Source organism: Zonotrichia albicollis, chromosome 31, assembly GCF_047830755.1.
Source record: "Zonotrichia albicollis isolate bZonAlb1 chromosome 31, bZonAlb1.hap1, whole genome shotgun sequence".
NCBI classification, from domain to species: domain Eukaryota; kingdom Metazoa; phylum Chordata; class Aves; order Passeriformes; family Passerellidae; genus Zonotrichia; species Zonotrichia albicollis.
Genome location: NC_133849.1, coordinates 6,195,468 through 6,216,141, shown reverse-complemented (window position 1 = coordinate 6,216,141; position 20,674 = coordinate 6,195,468). Strand labels below are relative to the sequence as shown.

Below are 20,674 nucleotides of genomic sequence, written 5' to 3'. Positions count from 1 at the left end.
CCTGAGAAATATCACAGCAACATTTTGGGGAATTCGGTGTTATTGCCTCATTTTGCATCCTCAGAATGGCTCATGGAAGGGAATGGCTTGACTGAGTTCCATTATCATGTTCTCCATCCTAAACCCAAAAAAATTCATTTTGGGGACAGAAATTATGCAATCAAATGTTTGAACGGAGCAATCAAAGATTTTACAGCAAATCTGGGCCAAAATGTCGTTTTCTTCTCGTCCCCGTTCCGCAGGCCTTGCCCCCCGACTGGGCCCTGAGGGCCTGGCTGCCCTCACCCAAGATGGCGGCCGGGCCCTCAGGCCGCGGGAGCCATCTTGAGCCGGGCTGCGCGGGCGGCAATGGGGAGCGCGAGGCCGCCGCCATTTTCCCTCGCGCCCTGCCTGAAGCCGAGGCCGCCATTTCGGAAGAGGGTAGTTCCGCTCTGACCCCGAATTAAATTTTTAACCCCGATTTATTCCCGTTCCCCACAGTACAGTGACAAAATGTTTTATCCCCGAAGCCAATCTCACCACGGACAGTGAGAAAATGTAAGAATTTAGTGAGAAAAGCAGGAAAATGTGCTGTTGTGCTCTGCATCTGTCGCATGGAGGAGAGACACGTCCCAGTAGGGATGCAAAAATCTCTAAATCCCGTAGGAAAGGGCTGATGGCGGTTTTGGGGTCGTTTTTGTACGTCTGGAGGTTTTGAATAATTTCTCCATGAATTCAGCTTCCTGGAGCGAATTTCTAACACTTGTCATATGGCCCCGAATCCACCAGCGGCCCCCAGACCCCTCAGGCCGCCATTGCCCCGCCCTCTCCTACTGCGCAACCGCAGCCACACCCCCACCGAACTGTACGCCCCCTGCACGCGCTCTTTATATACCAGGAGAGTCTGACCACGCCCACCCTATTATAGACAGCGCGAACCACGTCCGTTTTACCCTCCCGCGCAGGCGCAGCCCCGCCCCTTTCCCCGGCGCAGGCCCGGCACCGCCCCTCGACCGTCAGTCGGGGCGGCGGAGCCGTGTGGAGTGGACGCTTTGCGTTCGGGGACTCTCTGTGGGCACCGGCGCCACGACCGGCACCGCCGCCGGCCCCGCGGCCGCCCCCGGCCCCGCGGCCGCCATGGAGGCGCCGCCCGCGCCCCCCTCCGCGCCGCCCGCCCCCTGCAGCGCCGCGCGGAGCCTGCAGGACGAACTGACGTGCCCGGTGTGCCTGGAGTACTTCAACGACCCGGTGCTGGTGGCTGAGTGCGGGCACAACTTCTGCCGCGCCTGCGTGACCCAGTGCTGGGAGGACTCGGCGCGGCGTCTGTGCTGCCCGCAGTGCCGCGAGCCGGTGCCGCAGCGACTCTTCCGCCCCAACCGCTCCCTCGGCAACATCGTGCACATCGTCCGCCAGCTGGGGCTGCCGCCGGGCCCCGCTGAGCCGCCGCCGGGGCCGCCGGCGCCGCCGCTGCCCGCCGCCCCGTCCGGGCCGCCGGGCCCGCCGCGCTGCCCGCGGCACGGGGAGCCGCTGCGGCTGTACTGCGTGCAGGACCGGCGGGCCGTGTGCGTGGTGTGTCACCTGTCCCGAGAGCACCGAGCCCACACGGTGCTGCCCGCCGAGGAGGCGGCCCACGCCGCAGAGGTCAGTGCCGGGATCCCTCCTTACAGCGGGGGCAGGAATCCCATGCTGGAGGGGCTGCGAGGCTTCGGGACCCTTTACCCGGAGGGGAAAAGCACTGCGAGCCCCCTCGGGGTGTTGGGGGGCACTGAGAGCCCCTCCCGGGTCTTTTTTGGGGTGCTGGACACCCCTGAGAAATGGGGGATGCAGTAAACTGGGAAACACCCCAAGGAGATGTCGCGGAGTTGGGGTGCCCCATGAAATCCCTCCTCCTCCTTTGAGACTCCCCAGTTCAACGGGGAATAGAGAAATGAGCCCCCAGTCCCCCATGCTGTGTGGGGACCCCCAAATGTGTGGATCCAGCGGGGGATTCCCCTCCCCAGCTGGGCGCTGCTTCCAGAACTTGGGGGCGCAGAAGAACCCGAATCCCCCCAAAACACGGACAGGGCAAGGAGGAGATGGGGAGCACCCCAAGGAGATCTCACGGGGTTCGGGTGCCCCAGGGACTGTTCCTCATCAGGGACTCCCTCCTCCTCCTTTGGGACCCCCCAGTTCCAATGGGAGCACAGAAATGAGCCCCCAATTCCCCCATTTTTGAGGTGCATTAAAGGCCCCTCCAAACTGTGTGGATCGCACGGGGGGATCCCCTGCCCCGCTGGGCGTTGCTTCCAGAATTTGGGGGATGCCGAAGCATCCATATCACCCCAAAACATAGACGCCCCCGGGATGTGGAGTGCGAGGTCCATCTGGGATAAACTAGGAAAGTACTGGGAAAAGGGGGTGTCCCCACCTCAGTGCAAAATCCCGCCAGCCCCCCGAAATCCAGGACCGAGCTGGGAACGGGGAGGAGGAGCGCGGCGTTATTTAATCCCTGATCCCGATCCAGGATCAGGCTGGAAGTGGCGCTGGGCTCCCCCAGGAGCCGCCTGTCACCCCCCCCCCTTCCCTGTGGAATGACGCAGAGCGAAAACGGCGCCCCCCCGGCAGCGCTGGGGCTCCGCTGTGTCGCGATACGGGGCGTGTCGTGATCACAGCGGGGGTTAACTTGGAATTGTAAAACCCCAAGGGCTCGGTGTGGGTGGGCAGGCCTCGGAATTCCAGGAACCAGAGGGATCCAAGATGCCGGACGGAGCCGATGTCGCTGCGCAGCGGCAGCAGGAGGAGGAGGAGGGGGGAGCAGGGGAGGGGATTGTGGCATCATTAACGACCGCATATTAATTATTTGTGTCGATTAAATCCTTTTAGAGGGGGTTTTGTCCCGGAACTGCCGTGATTCCTCTTCCGGGGACGCTGGGGCTGTCCCCCGTCCCCCCCCCCCCCCCGCCCTAAATCTGGGATTTTGTCCTTTTTTTTTTTTCAGGACACAAACGTCCTTGTGTAGATCCAGGTTGTTGCTCCCTTGGGTTTTTTTTCCCCCTCGTTACCCTACTTTTATGAGTGTTTGATAATTGGTTGTTGCTGAGATCCTCCCTTCTTTTTTTGCCCTGATACTTGCTTTAATCTCACAGATAAATTCCAAACCCAGCAACTTCTGGCTCTTAACAGTCAAAATCCTTGTATTTAGGGTTTTAGTTATAAAATAAGTAGATTAATTTGCCCCCAGGGTCAGCTGCTGTTTGCAGGGGCTTCTCTGCCCTCCGTGGAGGTCAAACTTCTTAAATAAGGATGAGCTTAATTAATTAATAATTTAATGAGCAGTTCAGAGGTAGCTGTTCTTCCTCTTGAGGGGGAGTCCAACCCAATTTTGGGGCACCTTTAGGAGGGAGAATGTGGGCGGTGATCCTGGGAGGAGGGTGGGGGTGGGACCAGGGCATTTGTTTCCTCACAGACAGATAAAATTAATTGACTTTTTTTTTTCAGTTCTTGGGCTGGTTGGGGTGAAGTTTGGTGGTTTTGTTAGGTCAGGGCAGCTGCTGGTTCCATCTCCAAAAAAAAACCCAGATTAGGTGAATTTGACCATGTTAACAGCAGCAGTCTTTCCCTCCTGATGGCCCACAGGGGAAGAATTCCCAAGGGATCTGTTGTTGTGCTTTCAGGAGGTGCCCCAGGAGCACCTGAGCTCCCTGAGGAAAGGGCGTGAGGAGGCCAAGGCTGAGCGGGAGAGGCAGAGCGAGGAGCTGCTGGTGAGTGCTGTGAGTTCCAGAGCCCCCTGCCAGGAGGGTTCAGTCTCACCTGGGCATTTCCTGGCTGGGAAAATAAATTTGGGTTCCCGGTCCCCATGGGAATCCCAGTGAGGAGCTGCTGGGACCCCCATCCAGGAGGGTTCAGGGAATTTCCTGGCTCTGGAAATAAGTTTATTCCCACCTGGAGGGTTCCTCTTCCCCATGGGAATGAGGGTTCAGTTTCACTGGGGATTTCCTGGCTCTGAAAATTTGGTTTCCCCTTCCCCATGGGAATCCCAATAAGGAGCTGCTGGGAGCCCCATCCAGGTGGGTTCAGTCTCACTGGGGATTTCCTGCCTGTGGAAATTTGGGTTCCCCTTGCCCCCAGAGATTCTCTCCCCGAGTTCCGTGGCAGATCCCTGTGGGGATCTGCCCTCACAGGGATGTTCCCCCTGGAATTGCAGAAGCAGACGGAGGTGGAGAGGCAGAAGATCGTGGCTGAGTGCAAGGAGCTGCGGGCGTTCCTGGAGGAGAAGGAGCAGCTGCTGCTCTCCAGGCTGGAGGAGCTGGAGAGGGACATCGGGCGCCGCAGGGATGAGAGTGTGGCCCGGCTGGCCGAGGATATTGCACAGCTGGACAAGCTCCTGGCAGAGCAGGGCGGGGACAGTGGCACGGGGAGCACACCTGGCGAGGTGGGACTCTGTTGTGTGTCTCCAAAAATTCCTGCTCACGGACAGAAATCCCGTGTACTGGGCAAAAATACCTATTTATGGGGATGAAAATTCTGTTTAAGGGGACAAAAAAGGGGTGCAAAAAAGAGGAAAAAGGTTCCATTTATGCAGGCAAGAATTTACATTTATGGGTCAAAATATTTATTTATTTATTTATTTGTTTATTTATTTATCGGGGGAATATCCTAATTAGAGGGACAAAACCTGTTTGTGGGGGTAACAATTCCATTTATGGGGGCAAAAAAGTCCTGTTTATGGGGTGGAAAAAGGTTCCATTTACGTAGGCAAGAATTTCCATTTATGGGTCAGAATTTTTATTTATTGGGAAATAAATTTATTGGGTAAAAAATGCTATTAATGGGGTGAGAAATTCCCCTTGTAGATACAAAAATACCTTTATGGGGACAAAAGTCCCTTCATGGGATCCTCCCAGTTTCTGGGGAGGATTCTGAGATATCTTGAGATAGGAGAGATGCTGATCCTAACAAATTCCTTGGGTTTTCTTCCCCTTCCAGGGCGTTGTCCCGGCTGGCAGCAGGTGAGTGAGCTGGGTGAACCTGGAGGCTCTGAGCTGGAGCTGGAGCTGGCTCCAGGAATTCCCAAGGGGAATTCCTTGATTTTTTGGGTCCCTGACTCCTGTGTCTCCTCAGCCTGGAGAGCTGGATGTTCCTCAAGCCTGAACCCGGCTTTTCCGAGCTGGAGAAGAAGCTGAAGAGTTTTTCCCAGAAGAGCGCGGTGCTCAAGGAAGTGCTGCTGGAATTTAAGGGTGAGCCTGATGAGATCCTTCCTGGAAAAAAAAGTGCTTTCCCAGCCAGGATCCCACGTGGAAATCCACCAAAATCGGGGCTGGGATGGAGCTGGGCTCTAATTCCCCCCCTGGGCTGGCTGGGAGAGCTCCGGGTTGTTCCCTTATCGCAGGGAAGAGGTGGAAAAGGGATTTCCCTGGGATTTGAGTGTGGGAGTGTGGAGTTGGGATCATTCCCATGGCTTGGGCAGTTCTGGGGATTCAGCTCCTTCCTTCTTTTCCCACAGAAAATCTGCGCTTTGAGCTGGAGAACGACACAGGTGAGTCCATGGGGACTGACATAACAGCTCTCTTTTCCAGGGGTTTGCATGGAATTGGCTGGGATCTGGGGCTGTGACTTCCCTTTTCCAAGAGATAATGTGGGAATTTGCTGGGATTGGGGCTTTTGGGGGAGTCTAACCTGCCTTTTCCAAGGGTTGAGCTTGGAATTGCTGGGCTTGGCTTCTGTGTAGGCTCTTCAGGTGGCTTCATCTGGGTCCTTCCCCTCTGGTTTGGGGCACAGAAAATTCTATTCTTAGCTAGCCTTCTGACAAAATAATTTCTTCTATTCTTTTACTATAGTTTTAATACAATATATTATAATTTAAATATATAATTAAATTATATAAATCACTATATATTTAATTATATAATAATTAATATTTAAGTAACTAATGTATAATTAATTTACATTTATATAATTCAACTATATAATTAGGATATAACTTATTTAGAGTTTAATTAGAATTAATAATTTAATTGTAATTTATTTATAATTTATTAATAATTAAATAATAATTTGTTAACAACTTAATTATAATCTATTTATAATTTAATTATTATTTAACACAATAGTATCATAAAAGAGTAAATCATTATTTTTTACAATAGTATTATTTAATACAATAGTATGTGAAAACAATAAATCAATGCCCCTCAAACACGGAGCCAACACTCTTGTCCCTTCCCTCCTAACCCTCGGCCCCCTGCCAACACTACCACAGCTATTAATAGCATTAATACAATTAATGATATTGCACTATTCACATCACCACCCCCCTCCCGTCCCCCCGCAGGTGAGCTCTCCCTGGACCCCGACACGGCCAACCCCTACCTGGTGCTGTCGGAGGACAAGCGCAGTGTGCGCCTGCGCGGGGCCCCCCAGGAGCTGCCGGCGCACCCCAAGCGCTTCGACTACGCCTTCTGCGTCCTGGCCTCCGAGGGCTTCTCCGCCGGCCGCCACTACTGGGAGGTGGAGGTGGGCGACGGGGAGAGCTGGGTGCTGGGCGCCGCCCGCGAGTCCGTGCGCCGCAAGGAGAAGGTCGACTTCGCCCCCGAGGAGGGCATCTGGGCGGTGGGGCTCAATTGGAAGGGCAAGAATTGGGATCAGTACCAGGCGTTCACCTCTCCCGAGACGCCGCTGTCGCTGTGCGAGCGGCCGCGCAAGATCGGGGTGTACCTGGACTACGAGGGAGGGTGGGTGGCGTTCTACAACGCCGACAACATGGCTCCCATCTTCACCTTCACCGCCGCCTTCTCCGAGAGGATCTTCCCATTCTTCTGGCTCTTCTATGTGGGCTCCTCGCTGTCCCTCTGCAACTGAGCCCCCGCCCCGCTCGCTGGTGGTGTTCCCCTCCTCTCTCTTCCCCTTGCCATCCTTAGGTTTTCCTTTGCTTCTGAGCAAAACACCCCAAATCCCACCCTTGGATTTTTTTTTTTCCTGTTGCAGTTCAAAGTTTTTGAGTCTTTTTACCCTCAGAAATCTTCCTCAGGGGCGTTGGTTGGTGAGGGGGCTACTTCAGCACCCCCTCCCCATTGCTGGTTAAACACCCCCTGCAGAGTTCATTTTGTGTTCTTTCTTTGGAGTTGGAGCCTTCTCTGAGAGGATCTTCAGGTTCTTCTGGCTTTTCTACGTGGGCTCCTTGCTGTCCCTCTGCAACTGAGCCCCCGCCCCACTCGCTGGTGGTGTCCGTCCCTCTCTCTCCCCCTTGCCATCCTTAGGTTTTCCTTTGCTTCCCAAATCTCACCCTTGGCTGTTCAGGGGGGATTTTTTGTTTTTCCTGTTGCAGTTCAAAGTTTTTGAGACTTTTTACCCTCAAAAATCTTCCTCAGGGGTGTTGGTTGGTAAGGGGGTGGGCTACTTGAGCACCCCGTCCCCGTTGCTGGTTAAGCACCCCCTGTAGAGTTCATTTTGTGTTTTGTTGCTGGTTAAACACCCCTGTAGAGTTCATTTTGTGTTTTTTTTCCTTTGGAGTTGGAGCCCCGTGGAACAGGGAGAGGCTGATCCCATCTTACTTCGAATAGTAGCCAAAGCTTTGTGTCCCCCCCTCACCCCTAAAATGCCGTGTGAGAGGAGGGGTCTCGTATCCACCCCCCCTTCCCCAGTTTGGGCACTGTTGCTTTGCAGGTCATTTTCACCCATCCCATCCTGACTCATCCCATCCTCCCTGGGGAAAGGGCCAAGCCTGTCCTGCTGTCGCTGAGTGACTCCCTCTCTCCTCTACTGTCCCCATCTCCCCATTGCCCCCCATTTCCCCCCATGTCCCTTTTTGCCTCCTCATCTCTGCCACTGTACCCCCTCATTCCATCTCCCTTTCTCTCCCCCTAAATTCTGAGCCCCTGGAGTGCCAGGATCCCAGCAATGGGATTGGGATGTTTAAGGTCACCCCAAAGCTGGGCTGGGGGGGGCTTGGGGAGGGGGTTCTGTGTTCCAGGTGTGATCTTACCCGCTCCCCTCGTGCCCTTCCCAGTGCTGCTGTTCGTGTCCTTTGCCCTGTCACTGTTAGTGGGGAAATAAAAGTTGCTGTGCAAAACAAAAAAACAACCCTAAAACATGATAACTTGGGGGTTTTTGGTGCTGGGAGAGAGGAGGAGAAGCTGCTCCTGCTTGGGAGGGGATGGAGACATAGAGATGTCCTTGTCCCCAGCCTGCTGGGGTGGAGTACTGACGGGTTTTGGGGGCACTTGCAATTCACTAAATGGTCCCAACTTGGAGCTTCCAAGTATCTGTAAGTCCAAATTCTGGTTTAAATCAGAGTTTTTAAATAAAAGTTTAAAGGAGAAGTTTGAAGCACTGGGAGCTCCCAGTTTTGGGGCACACCCCACTGGGCCTTACCTCTCATCCCAGTTTGGGGGCACAGCTCAAATGTCTGCTCCCACCCATCCCAGTTTGGGGGCACAGACTCACTGGGATCTCCCTCTCATCCCAGTTTGGGTCCCCAGTTCCTGGGTTTTTGGTGTCTCCACCCTCTCTCCAACCCATTTGCCTGTGTCCAAATCGCCCAAATTTTTCTATCTTTTTTTTCCATAAAAATATGGCACCAAATCCCACTTTTACCCAAAATAAGTCTTTATTGAGGATCCACTTGTGGCAATAATGCTGGGCTCGAGGGAAACTGGGATTTGGCAAAAAAAAAGGGATTTGGCTGAAAACTTGGGATTTCGTCTAGGATTTGGCTGGAAAACTGGGATTTCATCTAGGATTTGGCTGAAAAACTGGGATTTTGCCTGTCCCATGTATTTTTGGCACCTGGAGGGTCCAGCATCATCCCAGATTTTGCTCCAGCCCCCAAACTGGGGGGGGGGGATGAGCCCTCTAGGACTCCCCCTCACCCCTCCCCTGCCCTTGGGGTGGATCCCCCCCCAACACCCCCCACCCCAAACTCCAGTGGGGCCCTCCCTGTGTCCCCCCCAGTCCCCAGCACAGCCCCCAGCAGCTCCAGGGCCTCCACGGGCCCGGGGGGCTCCGGGGGCTGCTGCTGGGTCCCCTCGGGCTGGGGGAGCCCCCCGGGGTGGCTCTTGCTCTTGTGGGCGGTGACGTTGTCCCGTTTCTCAAACCTCTTGCCACAAACGTCGCAGGGGAATTGGTAGAAGGAGTCGGCGTCATGTTTCTTCATGTGCCAGTTCAGGGAGGCTTTCTGGCGGCAGGTGAAGCCGCAGATCTCACACCTGGGGGAGATTGTACATTTTGGAAGGAATTGAAAACCCCAGGGAGAAGCGGCCCTGCCATCCTCAGGGCTGGAATGTGCCAGGGTTGAAGCTCCAGTGCCCTCCTGGCATGAATGGCTTGGACATGGGTCCTGTTTCAGCTCATTAAGCTGTGCCTAATTAAACACTACCCTGCAGCTGCTGGGTCTGGACACAGTCAGCTCCAAGGGCAGAAAGCTCAGGGGGAATCTCAGCCTAGCTTTTGGCTGGAGGAGCTGATTTTGGGTTGAAAATGGTGGCAAGAGACTCTGAGGCTGAGCAGAGCTGCAGGAATGGGACTGGGACTTACTGGGGGGGGGGTTGGACTGGGATTTACTGGGGAGTGGCACTTACTGGGATTTACTGGAGGGGCAGGAATGGGACTGGGACTTACTGGCAAGTTGGAAATGGGACTGGGATTTACTGGGGGGGGCAGGAATGGTACTGGGACTTACTGGAGGGGCTTCTCCCCGGTGTGGATCCGTCGGTGGATGATCAAATTGCTGCTGGTGCGGAAGGAACGTGCGCAGAACTCACAGATGTAATCCCGCTTGTCTGGGAGGAAAAGAAAAGGGATTGGGGGCTGATCCGGCCTGGAAAAACCATCAGGATGTGCTCTGGGAGCTGGGAGGATTCCCGTCGTGGGAATGGAGAGGATAAGGGAGAGATTCTGGGAGCAAAGGGCAGCAGTGAAAGCTCCCAGGGGTGGGAGTTTGGGAATGGGTGGGGAAGGTGGGAATCTGATGGGAGCAAGTGAAATCCACACAAAGTGTGGAAATGTGACCTATAAGGCAGGTGTGATTCCTGAGAGGAGCCACCATCCATAGGGGGGAGTTGTATCTCCTAGAGGAGGATGTGTAATCCTGGATTTCACCAGGGAGGTGCAATTTCCCCCTGGAAATGCCCCTCTCACCACTGTGCAGCTTCTCGTGTTCCTTCAGGTGTTTCTTGAAGTTGAAGGATTTCCCACAGGTGGGCTCAGAGCAGGTGAAGGTTTTCTGGTGCACGTGCTGGTACTTCTGGTGATGCTGCCAGGGGGAAAAAACCAATTCCAGCTCCAGGAGACCCTACCCAGGCTCCCCAGGATTCCCAGGTGCTGCTCACATTCAGGTACTGGCGGTTGGAGAAGATTTTTCCACAGCCTTCAAAGTCACACAGGAGGATCTCGCGCTTTGCTGCCTTCCTGACAGGGAAAACACAGGAAAAAATCCTTATCAGGAAGGAGGAGGAGGGTTGGAAAAGCTTTGGAATGTGGATCTGTCCCCAGCTCCCTCCTCCTCCTCACCCACCTTCCCTTTTCCCCACCCGTGAAATCATTTAAAATGAAGCAAAAAAAAAAACCCTTTCAGAGGTGTTTCCTGCCCATCCTGCTCTTCCTGGGAGCTTCCCTGGCCCCTTCCCTCCTCTTCCTCAGGTACCTGATCCTCTTGGGGCCGATCTGAGCCACGTCCTTGTCACTCGCCCGTGGCTGCCTGCAAGAGGAAAAAGCCATTTTCAGCCAGGCCCTGGTGTCCCTTCACTGTACCCAGAGCCAAGATTCTCCAGGAAATCCCACATTAAATCACCCTCAGGACCTGCATTTCTCCCATTTCCACCCCGTAGACCAGCAGGACACGCTGGAACAAACACATTTCAGGCGTTTAAAATAAGAAAAAATTCTTTATTCCTTGTTACAAAACCCTTTTCACATGGTTTGGACGCGTCCCAGGACACTGAAATTGGCTCCCAGCCTGGCTGGATCTATAATTCATCCATAGATCCCTGGAAATAGCAGCTATTCCTGGCTGTCACCCTGGAATTAAGGAAAGATCCATTAAAAAGTGGATTAAAGTGGGGTTTGGGGAGAGGAAATAATGGGATGGTGAGAGATGCCCATGCTCAAGCATGGGTATTTGTCCCAAATCTCTTGAAAACAGGTTTTTTTATCAGCGCAGGGTGACTGTACCTGGGGAAGGGAGAAGAGGAGAACCCCCTTGACGTCTGTGAGGTCCAGCTTTGCTCATACACCAGGATTTTATCTCCCATTTTCAACTTGCTGTGACAAAAGATGGGGGGGAAAATGAACCAAAATATTAAAAATATCATCTGTGTCACCAAGCTCAACCCAAAAAAGGCTTGACTTGAAGCTTAGGCTTGGCTTTGGGAGAGGGCAGAGAGCTGCAAGCCCCTCAGAAAAGCCACCAGCCTGAAGATAAAACTTCAGACACATTTGGAGACCATGGGATTTGGGATGGAAATCAGGCAGAACCCAAAGAACACCAGGAAAAATATCACATTTAATTCACTTTTGACCCCAAAAAGAATGGCCCAGATAGAACACAGACTTTTCTACCCTCACACGGGATTTGGGAGCCTGGGATCTGCAATGCCAGGGAGAGGGGGAGAGCAAATTCCAGTGTTACCTTCACTGGGATTGGGTCTCCAGGAAGAGTGGTCCCTCTTCCAGCCACATCTGGGGTGGTTCTGGAGCTGCTAGGAGAGGGGAGGGCATTCAGCGTCTCAAAAAAAGGCAAGATCCAAAGGGGTCAATCAAAGCTGTGAGGGACAACACTCACCTGGGGAAACACTTGGGATGGGGCAGAAGGAAGAGTTGTGGCTGATTCCAGGAAAAAAAGGGGGAATTTTACCCCTTTTTGTGTCAAAATCCATCCAGCTGAGGTGTGTTGGATCCGAGGCTGTGCACAGACCAAGCCCCAACCAAGCTTCCCTTGTGCAAAGCCCCAGTGAAGCCCTGAGGGCTGCTTTAAGCTTTTTTTAGCACAAAACATTGAATTTTGTGTGCCTGAAAAGGAGAGCTGGCAACACTGGGCACGGAGCTGCTGGAGAAACCTTGGATCCATCAGTGGAGGAGGTTGTGGTGGGATTGATGGATTTTGGGTTGTTCCAAAAAATCTCCAGTGTTTTGGAGGCCTCAGTGCCCACCACGGGTCTGGTTCAGGGGGTCTTCACATCCCCCTCCATGGCAGCTTTGACTGCCTCTCCTTGTTCCCTGAGCACCCACAAGGGACAGGGCGGGTGACACCAGGCTCACGAAGCCCCTACAGTGATGTTTGTGAGCCAAAACCCCTTTTGCACCCAAAAAAACCAACAAACATCTCCGCCCTGCAGTCAGTAGAGTCATGGGGGAGGGTTGGAACCCCCCCTTGGGGACACAGAGCTCTTGTCCTGTGGCCAGCAGCACTGGACACTCCCAAGATTGTCATGGAAATATTTTATGAAAAATCTTTTTGCTAAGAACTTCTCTCCTGAGAAGCAGAAAAGCCTCAGAAAGGAAAGGTAAGCAATAATTATCTGCTGCTGTGGAATGCAACAAGTGCATCTTTGATTAGTTTCATGTAGCTGTTTTTAATTAATGGCCAATCACAGTCCAGCTGTCTCAGACTCTCTGGTCAGCCACAAGATTTTATTATCACTCCTTTCTATTACTTGCTAACCTAATAAAATCCTTCCTTTCTATTCTTTTAGTATAGTTTTAACATATAATTTTCTTTTAATATCATATGTTTCATAAAAAAATCATCCTTCTGAAACATGGAGCCAAGATTCTCCATGTTTGTATTCTTTTAGCAGTTTTAACATATAATTTTCTTTTAATATCATATATATCATAAAATAATAAAACAACCACACAAGATGATGCCTCTGACCCCCTCCCCTCATCCCTTCACCTCTGTGGCTGCCGTGACTCACCTGACCCGTCCACTTTTCTCCTCCAAGGGTCCAGGTCTGGGCAGGGGCTGCTCCTCCTTGATGGGCTTCCTGCGAGCCCTGGGCTGGCCCTGGCGTCGCTGTGGCTCTGACTCGCTGTCAGGGGCACAGAGAGGGGTGGGTGAGGGGGTCTGGGGGCTTGAGGGGGCAAGAGATGGGTTGGATGTGGTAGGGAACGAGTTGGTTGGACACGGTTAGACAAGGGTTGGTCATGGACTGGACTTGGTTAGACACAGCAGAACATGGGTTAGACATGGCAGGACAAGGGTTGGACACAGCTGGACATGGTTGGACACAGCTGGACATGGCAAAGACCCTCCCCCACGTGAGACGTGATGAAAATGCCTCTCCAAAATTCCATGCCCTTTGACCCCAGAAATCCCTGATTTTAACCCCACACGGACACTATTCTCAGCTCCTCCTGGCTTCTCCCACCTGTCCAGGGATGGGTGATAGTTCTCATCACGCAGGTCATCCATGTAGGTCAGGTCATCACCCTTGGCAAAGTCTTCATCCTCCTCCTCTTCCTCTTCTTCCTCTCGGGCCTCAGCTCCCGGCTCTGCATCGTCCCCTTGGTTGGAGCTGCTGGACAACAACCTGGACAAGCACAGACCAAGGTTGGGGACACAGGGATGGGTCAGACAGGGACAAATCACCAGGGGATGGATGATAGTGGGTGCCACCACTCACCTCTCGCCAGCTGCTGCCACAGGCCCTGGTTCCAGTGACACCTGAGGGGCTGGAAGGGGACAGGAGGGCGGTGAGGAAGGGCTGGGAGAGGTGGAGAGTCGGGAAGGATGGGGGTATTGGAGAGGCCTGGGGTTGGAGCAGATCCTGCTGGGATGGTGGTGGAACTGGAACCCCACCCTAGGGAGAACCCAGGGTGGAACTGGAACTAGAACTGAGTGCGGGGCTGAAGGTGGGGGCAATCAAGGGGAGCTGAGGGCAGAAAGGTGACCTGGAGGAGCTCACCTGTGCCACCATCATCACCATCTCCCATCTCCTGGCCCCGATCCCCATCATCACGGGGTGACCTGGCTGTTCCCTCCTCTCCAGCCTCCTTGGAGCCCAGCGCGGCCCTGCGGAGCGAACGCCGGTGCCCAGCGCCCGGGGAGGGGGCGCACCCCTGGGCTGGGTCACAGGAGGGGCTCTTGGGGACCACAGAGCCACCCCAGGAGAAGCGGTGGCCGGCCACACACTCCCAGACCAGCGGGGCTGCCGTGCTGCCAGCTGCTGGCAGCTGGATGTCGGGCACAAAGCCACACTCCTGGCTGTGGCCGTGGGACAGCACCACCAGGCGCTGCAGGGCAGCCGGCTGGAGCCGCTCCGGCTCTCCTGGGAAAACAAAGAAATCTGTGAAAAACAGCCCCAAAACGGGGTTTTGTGGGGGCCGGGGGGGGCGGTGGTGGGACACCTGCAAGGCCCTGTCCACCTTCCTCAGGCTCTTGTGGTTGTCCTTGTTAAGGGGAATTGTGAAACAGCTTCCCAATAAAGAGTTTGGGAGGCCAAAAACTGGGGAGGCCCAAAAACTGGGGAGGCCTGAAATAGGGAACACAGAGGATTTGCCTGATGCTTGGCGGGATGAGCAAACCCAAAAGCAGCTCCAGGTGCTCCTCCAGCACCCAACCCAAGAAGAATCCTCCATCTGGATCCAAACCACTGGATGCCAACACGGAACAGGGAAGGGAAGCTCACCTGTGTTCCAGGTGCAGCCGTGCGAGCTGTACCTGCACGGGAAGACAGAGATGAGCAGGCAGAAAACTCGGATTTTTTTTCCCATCAGAGGCAGGTTTTGGGGGGTTTTTGTGGGTTTTGAGCCCCCGCTGCTGACCTGTCGAGGAGGAACTGGGCCAGCTGTGAGTGCAGGGCGAAGCCGAGCTGCTCCTTGAGGCGGCACCAGCGCTCCAGGTGCCCCCCGATGCGGATGCGGCACTTGGAGCGCCGCGCGTCCAGCTCCCGGCGCTTCTGCCGCCGCACGGACTCCGGGGCCGGGGGGCGAGCCCCGGGCTGGGGGCACACGGGGCCGTCAGAGGGGGCACACGGAGCCTCGAGGGGTCGGGTGGGGACTTTGGGGTGGCTCCACAGGGGAATCTGGGGGATGACGTGTGGGAAGGGGACATGGGGGGACACGGGAATGTGCTGGGGGGGGTGACAGGGGACACGGGCACAGACAGGTGGGCAGTCCTGGGGGACACGGGGGGACACGGGGATGTGCTAGGGGGGTGACAGGGGACACGGTGGGGACAGACAAAGGGGTGGCGTGGCATCATGGGGGGATATTGGGTGAAGAATTGGGGTCCCATGGCTCCACAGGGGGGTTATGGGGGCAAACAGGAGGTGGCCTGGGGACATGGGAGGCGGAGGGGGTCACAAGAAGGGGGGGCGGGCACTGCCCCAAGCCACACCTCCTGAGGCCTTGGCCCCGCCCACACAACGTCCGTTAGGGTCTCGCCCACACCCCCATTAGCCACGCCCAATTCAAAACACGCCCCTTTAAGACCCGCCCCCTCCCGCCGTTTCCCCCGGTCCCCCCCCCTCCTCCCCCGTCCACCCCCGCCCGTTCCCGCCGCCGGGCCTTAAGGCGGAAGGGGCGACAGGAGTCAGAGACGGCCGGAATGCGGAATGCCCGCGGCTCCATCGCGCTCCCGCCGCCCTCTCCGCCCCCTCCCCGCCATCCGCGAACCTCCTGCGCCGCTCCGGGCTCCATCCCGCGCCGAGAGGGCCCCACCCCGGGCCGTGCCCCCTTTAAGAGCCGCCGGGCCCGCCCCGCTCACGCTGCTCACGGACGGCAGAGAAGATGGCGGAGGCCCCGCCGCGCCGCGCGTGCGCGGGAGCCGCGGGGGCCGCTGGGAGATGTAGTCCGGCCGCTGGGCATGGTGGGAAACTCCCGCATGCGGATGGGGATGGACACGGGGTGTCGCAGGGATGTGGCGGTATTCGCAGGGGTGTCCCAGGAGGAGGGAAGAGATGAGAATCTTGACTCCACGTTTCAGAAGGCTGATTTATTATATTATAAATAAATTTTATACTAAATATATAGAAATATATTTAATTATTTGTCCTTTATATATACTTATATATATTATATATATAAGTATATAATATATACTAAATATATATAATACTAAATAAATATACTGTATAATATATACTAAATATATACAATATATATTTAATCATATATATAAAAATTATATATTATGTATTAATATAATGCATATAAATGTATAGAATGATTTATTGTATTAAAAGAAAATTACGTATTAAAACTATACTAAAAGAATAGGAGAAAGGATTTCATCAGAAGGCTAGCAAGGAAAGGGATGGAATGATAATAAAAAACTCACTCCTCCCTTCACCCTCCCCATCCCGGGTCTGCCCCGTCCCAAACTTCCCCCACCGGCGACTCCCTGCAGCAGCATGTGGGAGCTCAAACAGGATCTTTGGGAGACACACAGACATTGCAGGCTGACGGGCAGGGACTGGGAGGGAGGCTTGACAGGTGGAGAGCTGACACTGAGGGTTAGGGGTGCAAAGGACACAGGGTACCAGGTAGGGTTAGGGTATAGGGTCATCCCTCATGGTGGGACAGCCCCAGAACCCTCTCAACAGGTGCAGGCAGTTATCCCAATTAATAGGTAGAGATGATGTTTGGAGGCCACAGTGTTACAGGTAGGGGTTGAACAGTTTTTTAGGGGTTTATTTAGGTGATTTTTCAGGGATTTTTAAGGATATTTTAGGGGTTTTTTTTCTGCAGGAGTTTTTTGGAATTCTCTGGAAATGTTAAGGATACTATTCGGGCTTTTTCAGAGCTTTTAAAATAAGTTTTTAGGGTGTTTTAATGGCTGTCTTACTATTAATTGGAATTGTTAGGGGTGTTTTTGAGTATTCTTGGGGCTTTTTTAGGACTACTTCAAAGTTTTAGGGCTTTTTGAGGAGTATGGATGGTCTATGGAGAACTTTTTTAGGACTAGGGTATTTCTAGGGTTTTTGAGGGAAATTTTAGGCTTTTTTAGGGTCTTATCAGGGAATTTTAAACATTTTAGGGGCATTCTCAGAGCTCTTTTAGGACCATTTAGAGATTTTTTTTTTTTAATATTTTTAGGGGTGTTTTAGGGGCTTTTTAAAAGTAGGGTATTTTTAGTGTATTCTGAGGCTCTTTTTAAATTTTTGTGGGGTGTTTAGGACACTTGGAAAACTAGGGCTTTTTAAGGGAATTGATGGGTTTTTTTAGGGTCCTTTCAAGGCATGACAGAGGCTGAGAGGCACTGTGGGGGCTTGAAGGTGACAGAGGCTGGGTGCTGAGGGAGGAACAGGGAGAGGGGACAGCGGGTGACACACAGAGATGCCGAGGGTGGCAGGGGCAGCTGTAGGATGACACAGAGAAGCTGGGGGCTGAGGGGCAAAGGAGAGGGGTTAAGGGTGACACAAAGGAACTGAAGGCTGGGAGGCAGAGGGACCTGTTGAGGGGTAAAGGGAGAGGCCTTGAGGGCTGGACAGTCCAGTGGAGATCAGGGTTACTGGATACAGCTGTACCACCCCTCACCCCAGCCCTAACCTCAGCCTAACCAGCCCCCCTAAAAACAGCCTTTTCTCCCAACAGCAGCACAACACAGCAACCCTAACAGTGAGACCAGACAGCAACCCTCACACACCAGGACAATGACAGAACCCTCAGAGAACAACAGACCCACTGTGGGCTAGAGAGCAACAGGTAGAGTTTGGAGACTGAGCACGTCTTTTTGAGTTTTTTTTTCCAGGACTTTTAAAGGTATTTAGGGGATTTTGGAAGGGACTTTTCTGGGACTTTTTAGGGTATGGGGCTTTTTCAAAACCTTTATTTTTAGGAAGTCAAGGCAGAGAGCAGCTGTCAAGGCTGAGTGGGCAAGGTGAGCATTGAGTAGGGTACCGAAGCAGTTGTTATTGCTGAGGTCTCAGTTTTTGGTGCAGCTCTAAGTATGTAGTATTCTTTTTATTTTAGATGGTCCGCTTGCCATCTATCCTAGCCCAGCATGCCCATGCCAGGTGGGTGCAAGCTTAAGGTATTGGTGTGGCATACTTGTAAGGGTTGGGAGTTGCGTTTTCACAGTATCTCAGCATGTTTTTCTGCTTTGTTTCTTTGCAGGTGCTGTCCCTGCCCTAGGTATGCCAAGGAACAGAGGAGGGCAGGTGAGTCGGTGTTTAGGCAGGCTGACTCATAGGCAAGCGTTAAGCAGCAGCATGCTAAGCGTGTCCCTTTTCTTTTTGCAGGTACCTTCTGGGCGGCCTCCGGAGTCAAATCAAGACTTGAGGTGAGCTGGGGCAGGGGTGCGGAGGAGTCCCGGGGATTACTCTTTTTGAGGGCAATAGTCACATTTTCTGTTTTGCCTTAGGTACCCTGGGGAGGCTTGTAGCCACAGCTTGGAAGCAGCAGCACCGAAGCACACACATTGAGAACATCTCAACGTCCGCGTCCAACCAACGATGGCTTTTGTCCGCTCGTCTTCCAAAAGCTAAGTGTCGGGGCCAGTGGTTGGGAGAAGGGGAAAAGCCTTTACTCTCACAGGAGGCAATCTGATGTCAGGCTTAGCGGAGAGGTCTGTAGTGGGACGGGCTCTCTGGAAGTAAAGGGAGAGGGTTTTTCCTCAGCCTCACAAGAGCCTTTGCCAGGCAGGACAGTTCCGACCCATCTCCACATTCTTGTGAACTTTGCGCCATCAGCCTTCCTCGACTCAACATTGTCACGGCTCTTTCCCCCAAGGAGCTCGCCTTCGGGTCCGGAGCTACAGCCACGGTCACCCGGCCGTCTGCTTCCTTCTCTAGGCTTGCTGAGCCTCTCGAGCATCCTCCTAACTGCTTTGGCCCTAACTTCCTTTAATGAGCTACATTTCATCATCATGTGCTGTCGTCATAGGGCTTCCTTTCCCTTGGCCTCATCGGCCTCTGGCTCATCTTGCGCTAGGACTCTCGGGTCCCTAAGGGGAAAGTGCCAAGCAGTTGCAACTTGTGTCTGGGTTATGTCATCTGTGTCTATGTTATGGTGTCCGTGTCTGTGTTATGTAGTCTGTGTCCATTGTCTTCCAAGTCGTAGGCCTTTGCTACGTCTCGATGCTTTATCGTCACTCTTCTGTGCCATATAGGCCGTGTTCTACTCACATTCCTTTCCGGATATCCCTTATTCGGGCATCTTTACATTTTTACTCTTTCAGACAAGAATGTCTGACTGGGACAAGATGTTCTCATCCATCTTCCTTCTCATTACCAGCTTTGGTAGTGCCTTTTTTCCATTTTCTTGGAGTTCTAGAGGGAGTGTCTTACACCCTTCTCACATGACTGCAGTAGTTCTATAGATTCCATCTTCTCAAAGGGTATAGGGCTCAAGAATTCATCTTTCAGAGAGTTATCTCCAGTCCTGGCTTGTACTGTATGTACCTATATTGTGTGTACCTATATTGACCTATATTGTATGTACTCACATTGTATGTACCTACGCTGGCTTGTACTGTATGTACTTACATTGTATGTGCCTATGTTGGCTTATACTGTGTGTACTTACACTGTATGTAAGCGCGTCGCCCTCTGTGTATACTTGCACTGTATGCATCAGCTTATATTGTGTGTACTTACATTGTACCACTTATGATTGGAGCTGCCCTGCCCTGGTACATAGTCACAGTTAGGTAGAACAGTTATAGAAATTTTACTGTTCAACTGTCTTCTATGGGATTTTGGGTAGAAAACTTATCAGTCCAGATTGGGGACAAGTCCCAGTGTTGGGAATTTAGCTGCTAAGGACTGGAAAAGTACAAAACTGCGGCTAATTCCAAGTCCTGCACTTGCACAGATAGCAGTGTCCTTGGGCCTAGCTGTGGTATAATAACAAACAGTGAAAAAGACATGAGAAAAGAGAGATGTAACCCCCAAGGAATGAGGATGAGTTAATGGTATAGTTTAACCAATAGATTGCTTGGCTTACAGAATATTCATAAGCTTATTATTTGCTGTATAAGTGTCTGATACTTTCTTTAATAAACTGGACCAGAAGGACCGGAGAGACCGGGACCGGACCGGACCTGAGGGGCCTGTGATGAACCAACTGGTGTCCTGGTCCCCTTCCTTCAACATCCCAGCTGTCAGATAGCCAGTCGTTGAACATTCCTGTCATCTCACAGGTCCCCGAAGCTGCTGACTTCCCCAGGATCTGCCATTTATGTCAAGGAGCGGCAGCCAGAAGATGTGTCAAAGCACGTTCTTCAGCGTCTCAGGTAAGGGCCTCAGCGAGCAAGTGTGAGCGTGTGTGAGAGCACGTGGCTGTGTCTGTCTGTGTCTGCTCGTCTCTGCGTGTGTGAGCGCATGCTGACTGGATTTAACCTTGTGTATATGACTTTTGCTTTTCAGGTTTTGCAACTCATTGTTAAATTTAGAATAAAAAATCCCCAGCTGCCTTCCCCCCCAACCCCGGCTGCTTTTTTTTTTTCTTGGGCCTGGTCGGGTAAAAACCCAGTAAAAAAACCCAAGAGAGGAAAGAAAAACCCAGGAAAAAACAGAAAAAACCACAAGATGGGCAACAAAAAACCCCGACAAAAAACAAGGAAAAAAACCTCAAGATGGGCAAGAAAAAAATCAAGGAAAAAGTCAGAACAATCCCAGGAAAAAACCTCTAAGTTGGCAAGAGCAAACCCAGAAAAAAAACCTTAAAAAAACCAAGATGGTCAAGAAAAAAAAAACCAGGAAAAAAATCAAGGAAAAACCCCCAAGATGGGCAAGAAAAATCCCAGAAAAAAACAACGATGGACGAGAAAAAACCA

At 52.7% G+C, this 20,674-nt stretch overlaps 2 protein-coding genes and 1 long non-coding RNA gene across 3 annotated transcripts; 2 read left to right on the top strand and 1 right to left on the bottom strand.

Moving 5' to 3' along the window:
- The first annotated feature begins 971 nt into the window (after positions 1 to 971).
- On the top strand, positions 972 to 12,054 carry LOC113460602 (E3 ubiquitin-protein ligase TRIM7). Its single transcript, XM_074530094.1, has 7 exons — positions 972 to 1,620; positions 3,633 to 3,719; positions 4,163 to 4,390; positions 4,945 to 4,967; positions 5,080 to 5,195; positions 5,462 to 5,494; positions 6,290 to 12,054. Exons 1-7 carry the CDS (start codon positions 1,117 to 1,119, stop codon positions 6,814 to 6,816), a joined length of 1,518 nt encoding a protein of 505 aa, XP_074386195.1. The 5' UTR covers positions 972 to 1,116; the 3' UTR covers positions 6,817 to 12,054.
- Positions 6,877 to 15,722, bottom strand: ZNF692 (zinc finger protein 692). Its single transcript, XM_074530092.1, has 12 exons — positions 15,571 to 15,722; positions 14,719 to 14,894; positions 14,583 to 14,614; positions 13,860 to 14,222; positions 13,578 to 13,626; positions 13,323 to 13,484; positions 12,870 to 12,983; positions 10,598 to 10,651; positions 10,284 to 10,362; positions 10,093 to 10,207; positions 9,635 to 9,734; positions 6,877 to 9,161 (listed from the first exon to the last, which is right to left on the bottom strand). Exons 1-12 carry the CDS (start codon positions 15,592 to 15,594, stop codon positions 8,822 to 8,824), a joined length of 1,608 nt encoding a protein of 535 aa, XP_074386193.1. The 5' UTR covers positions 15,595 to 15,722; the 3' UTR covers positions 6,877 to 8,821.
- Positions 15,723 to 18,009: 2,287 nt separating this feature from the next.
- On the top strand, positions 18,010 to 20,127 carry LOC106630236 (uncharacterized). Its single transcript, XR_001333470.3, has 3 exons — positions 18,010 to 18,056; positions 18,138 to 18,178; positions 18,260 to 20,127. It is a non-coding gene; the product is annotated as an uncharacterized LOC106630236 (long non-coding RNA).
- Positions 20,128 to 20,674: the final 547 nt, after the last annotated feature.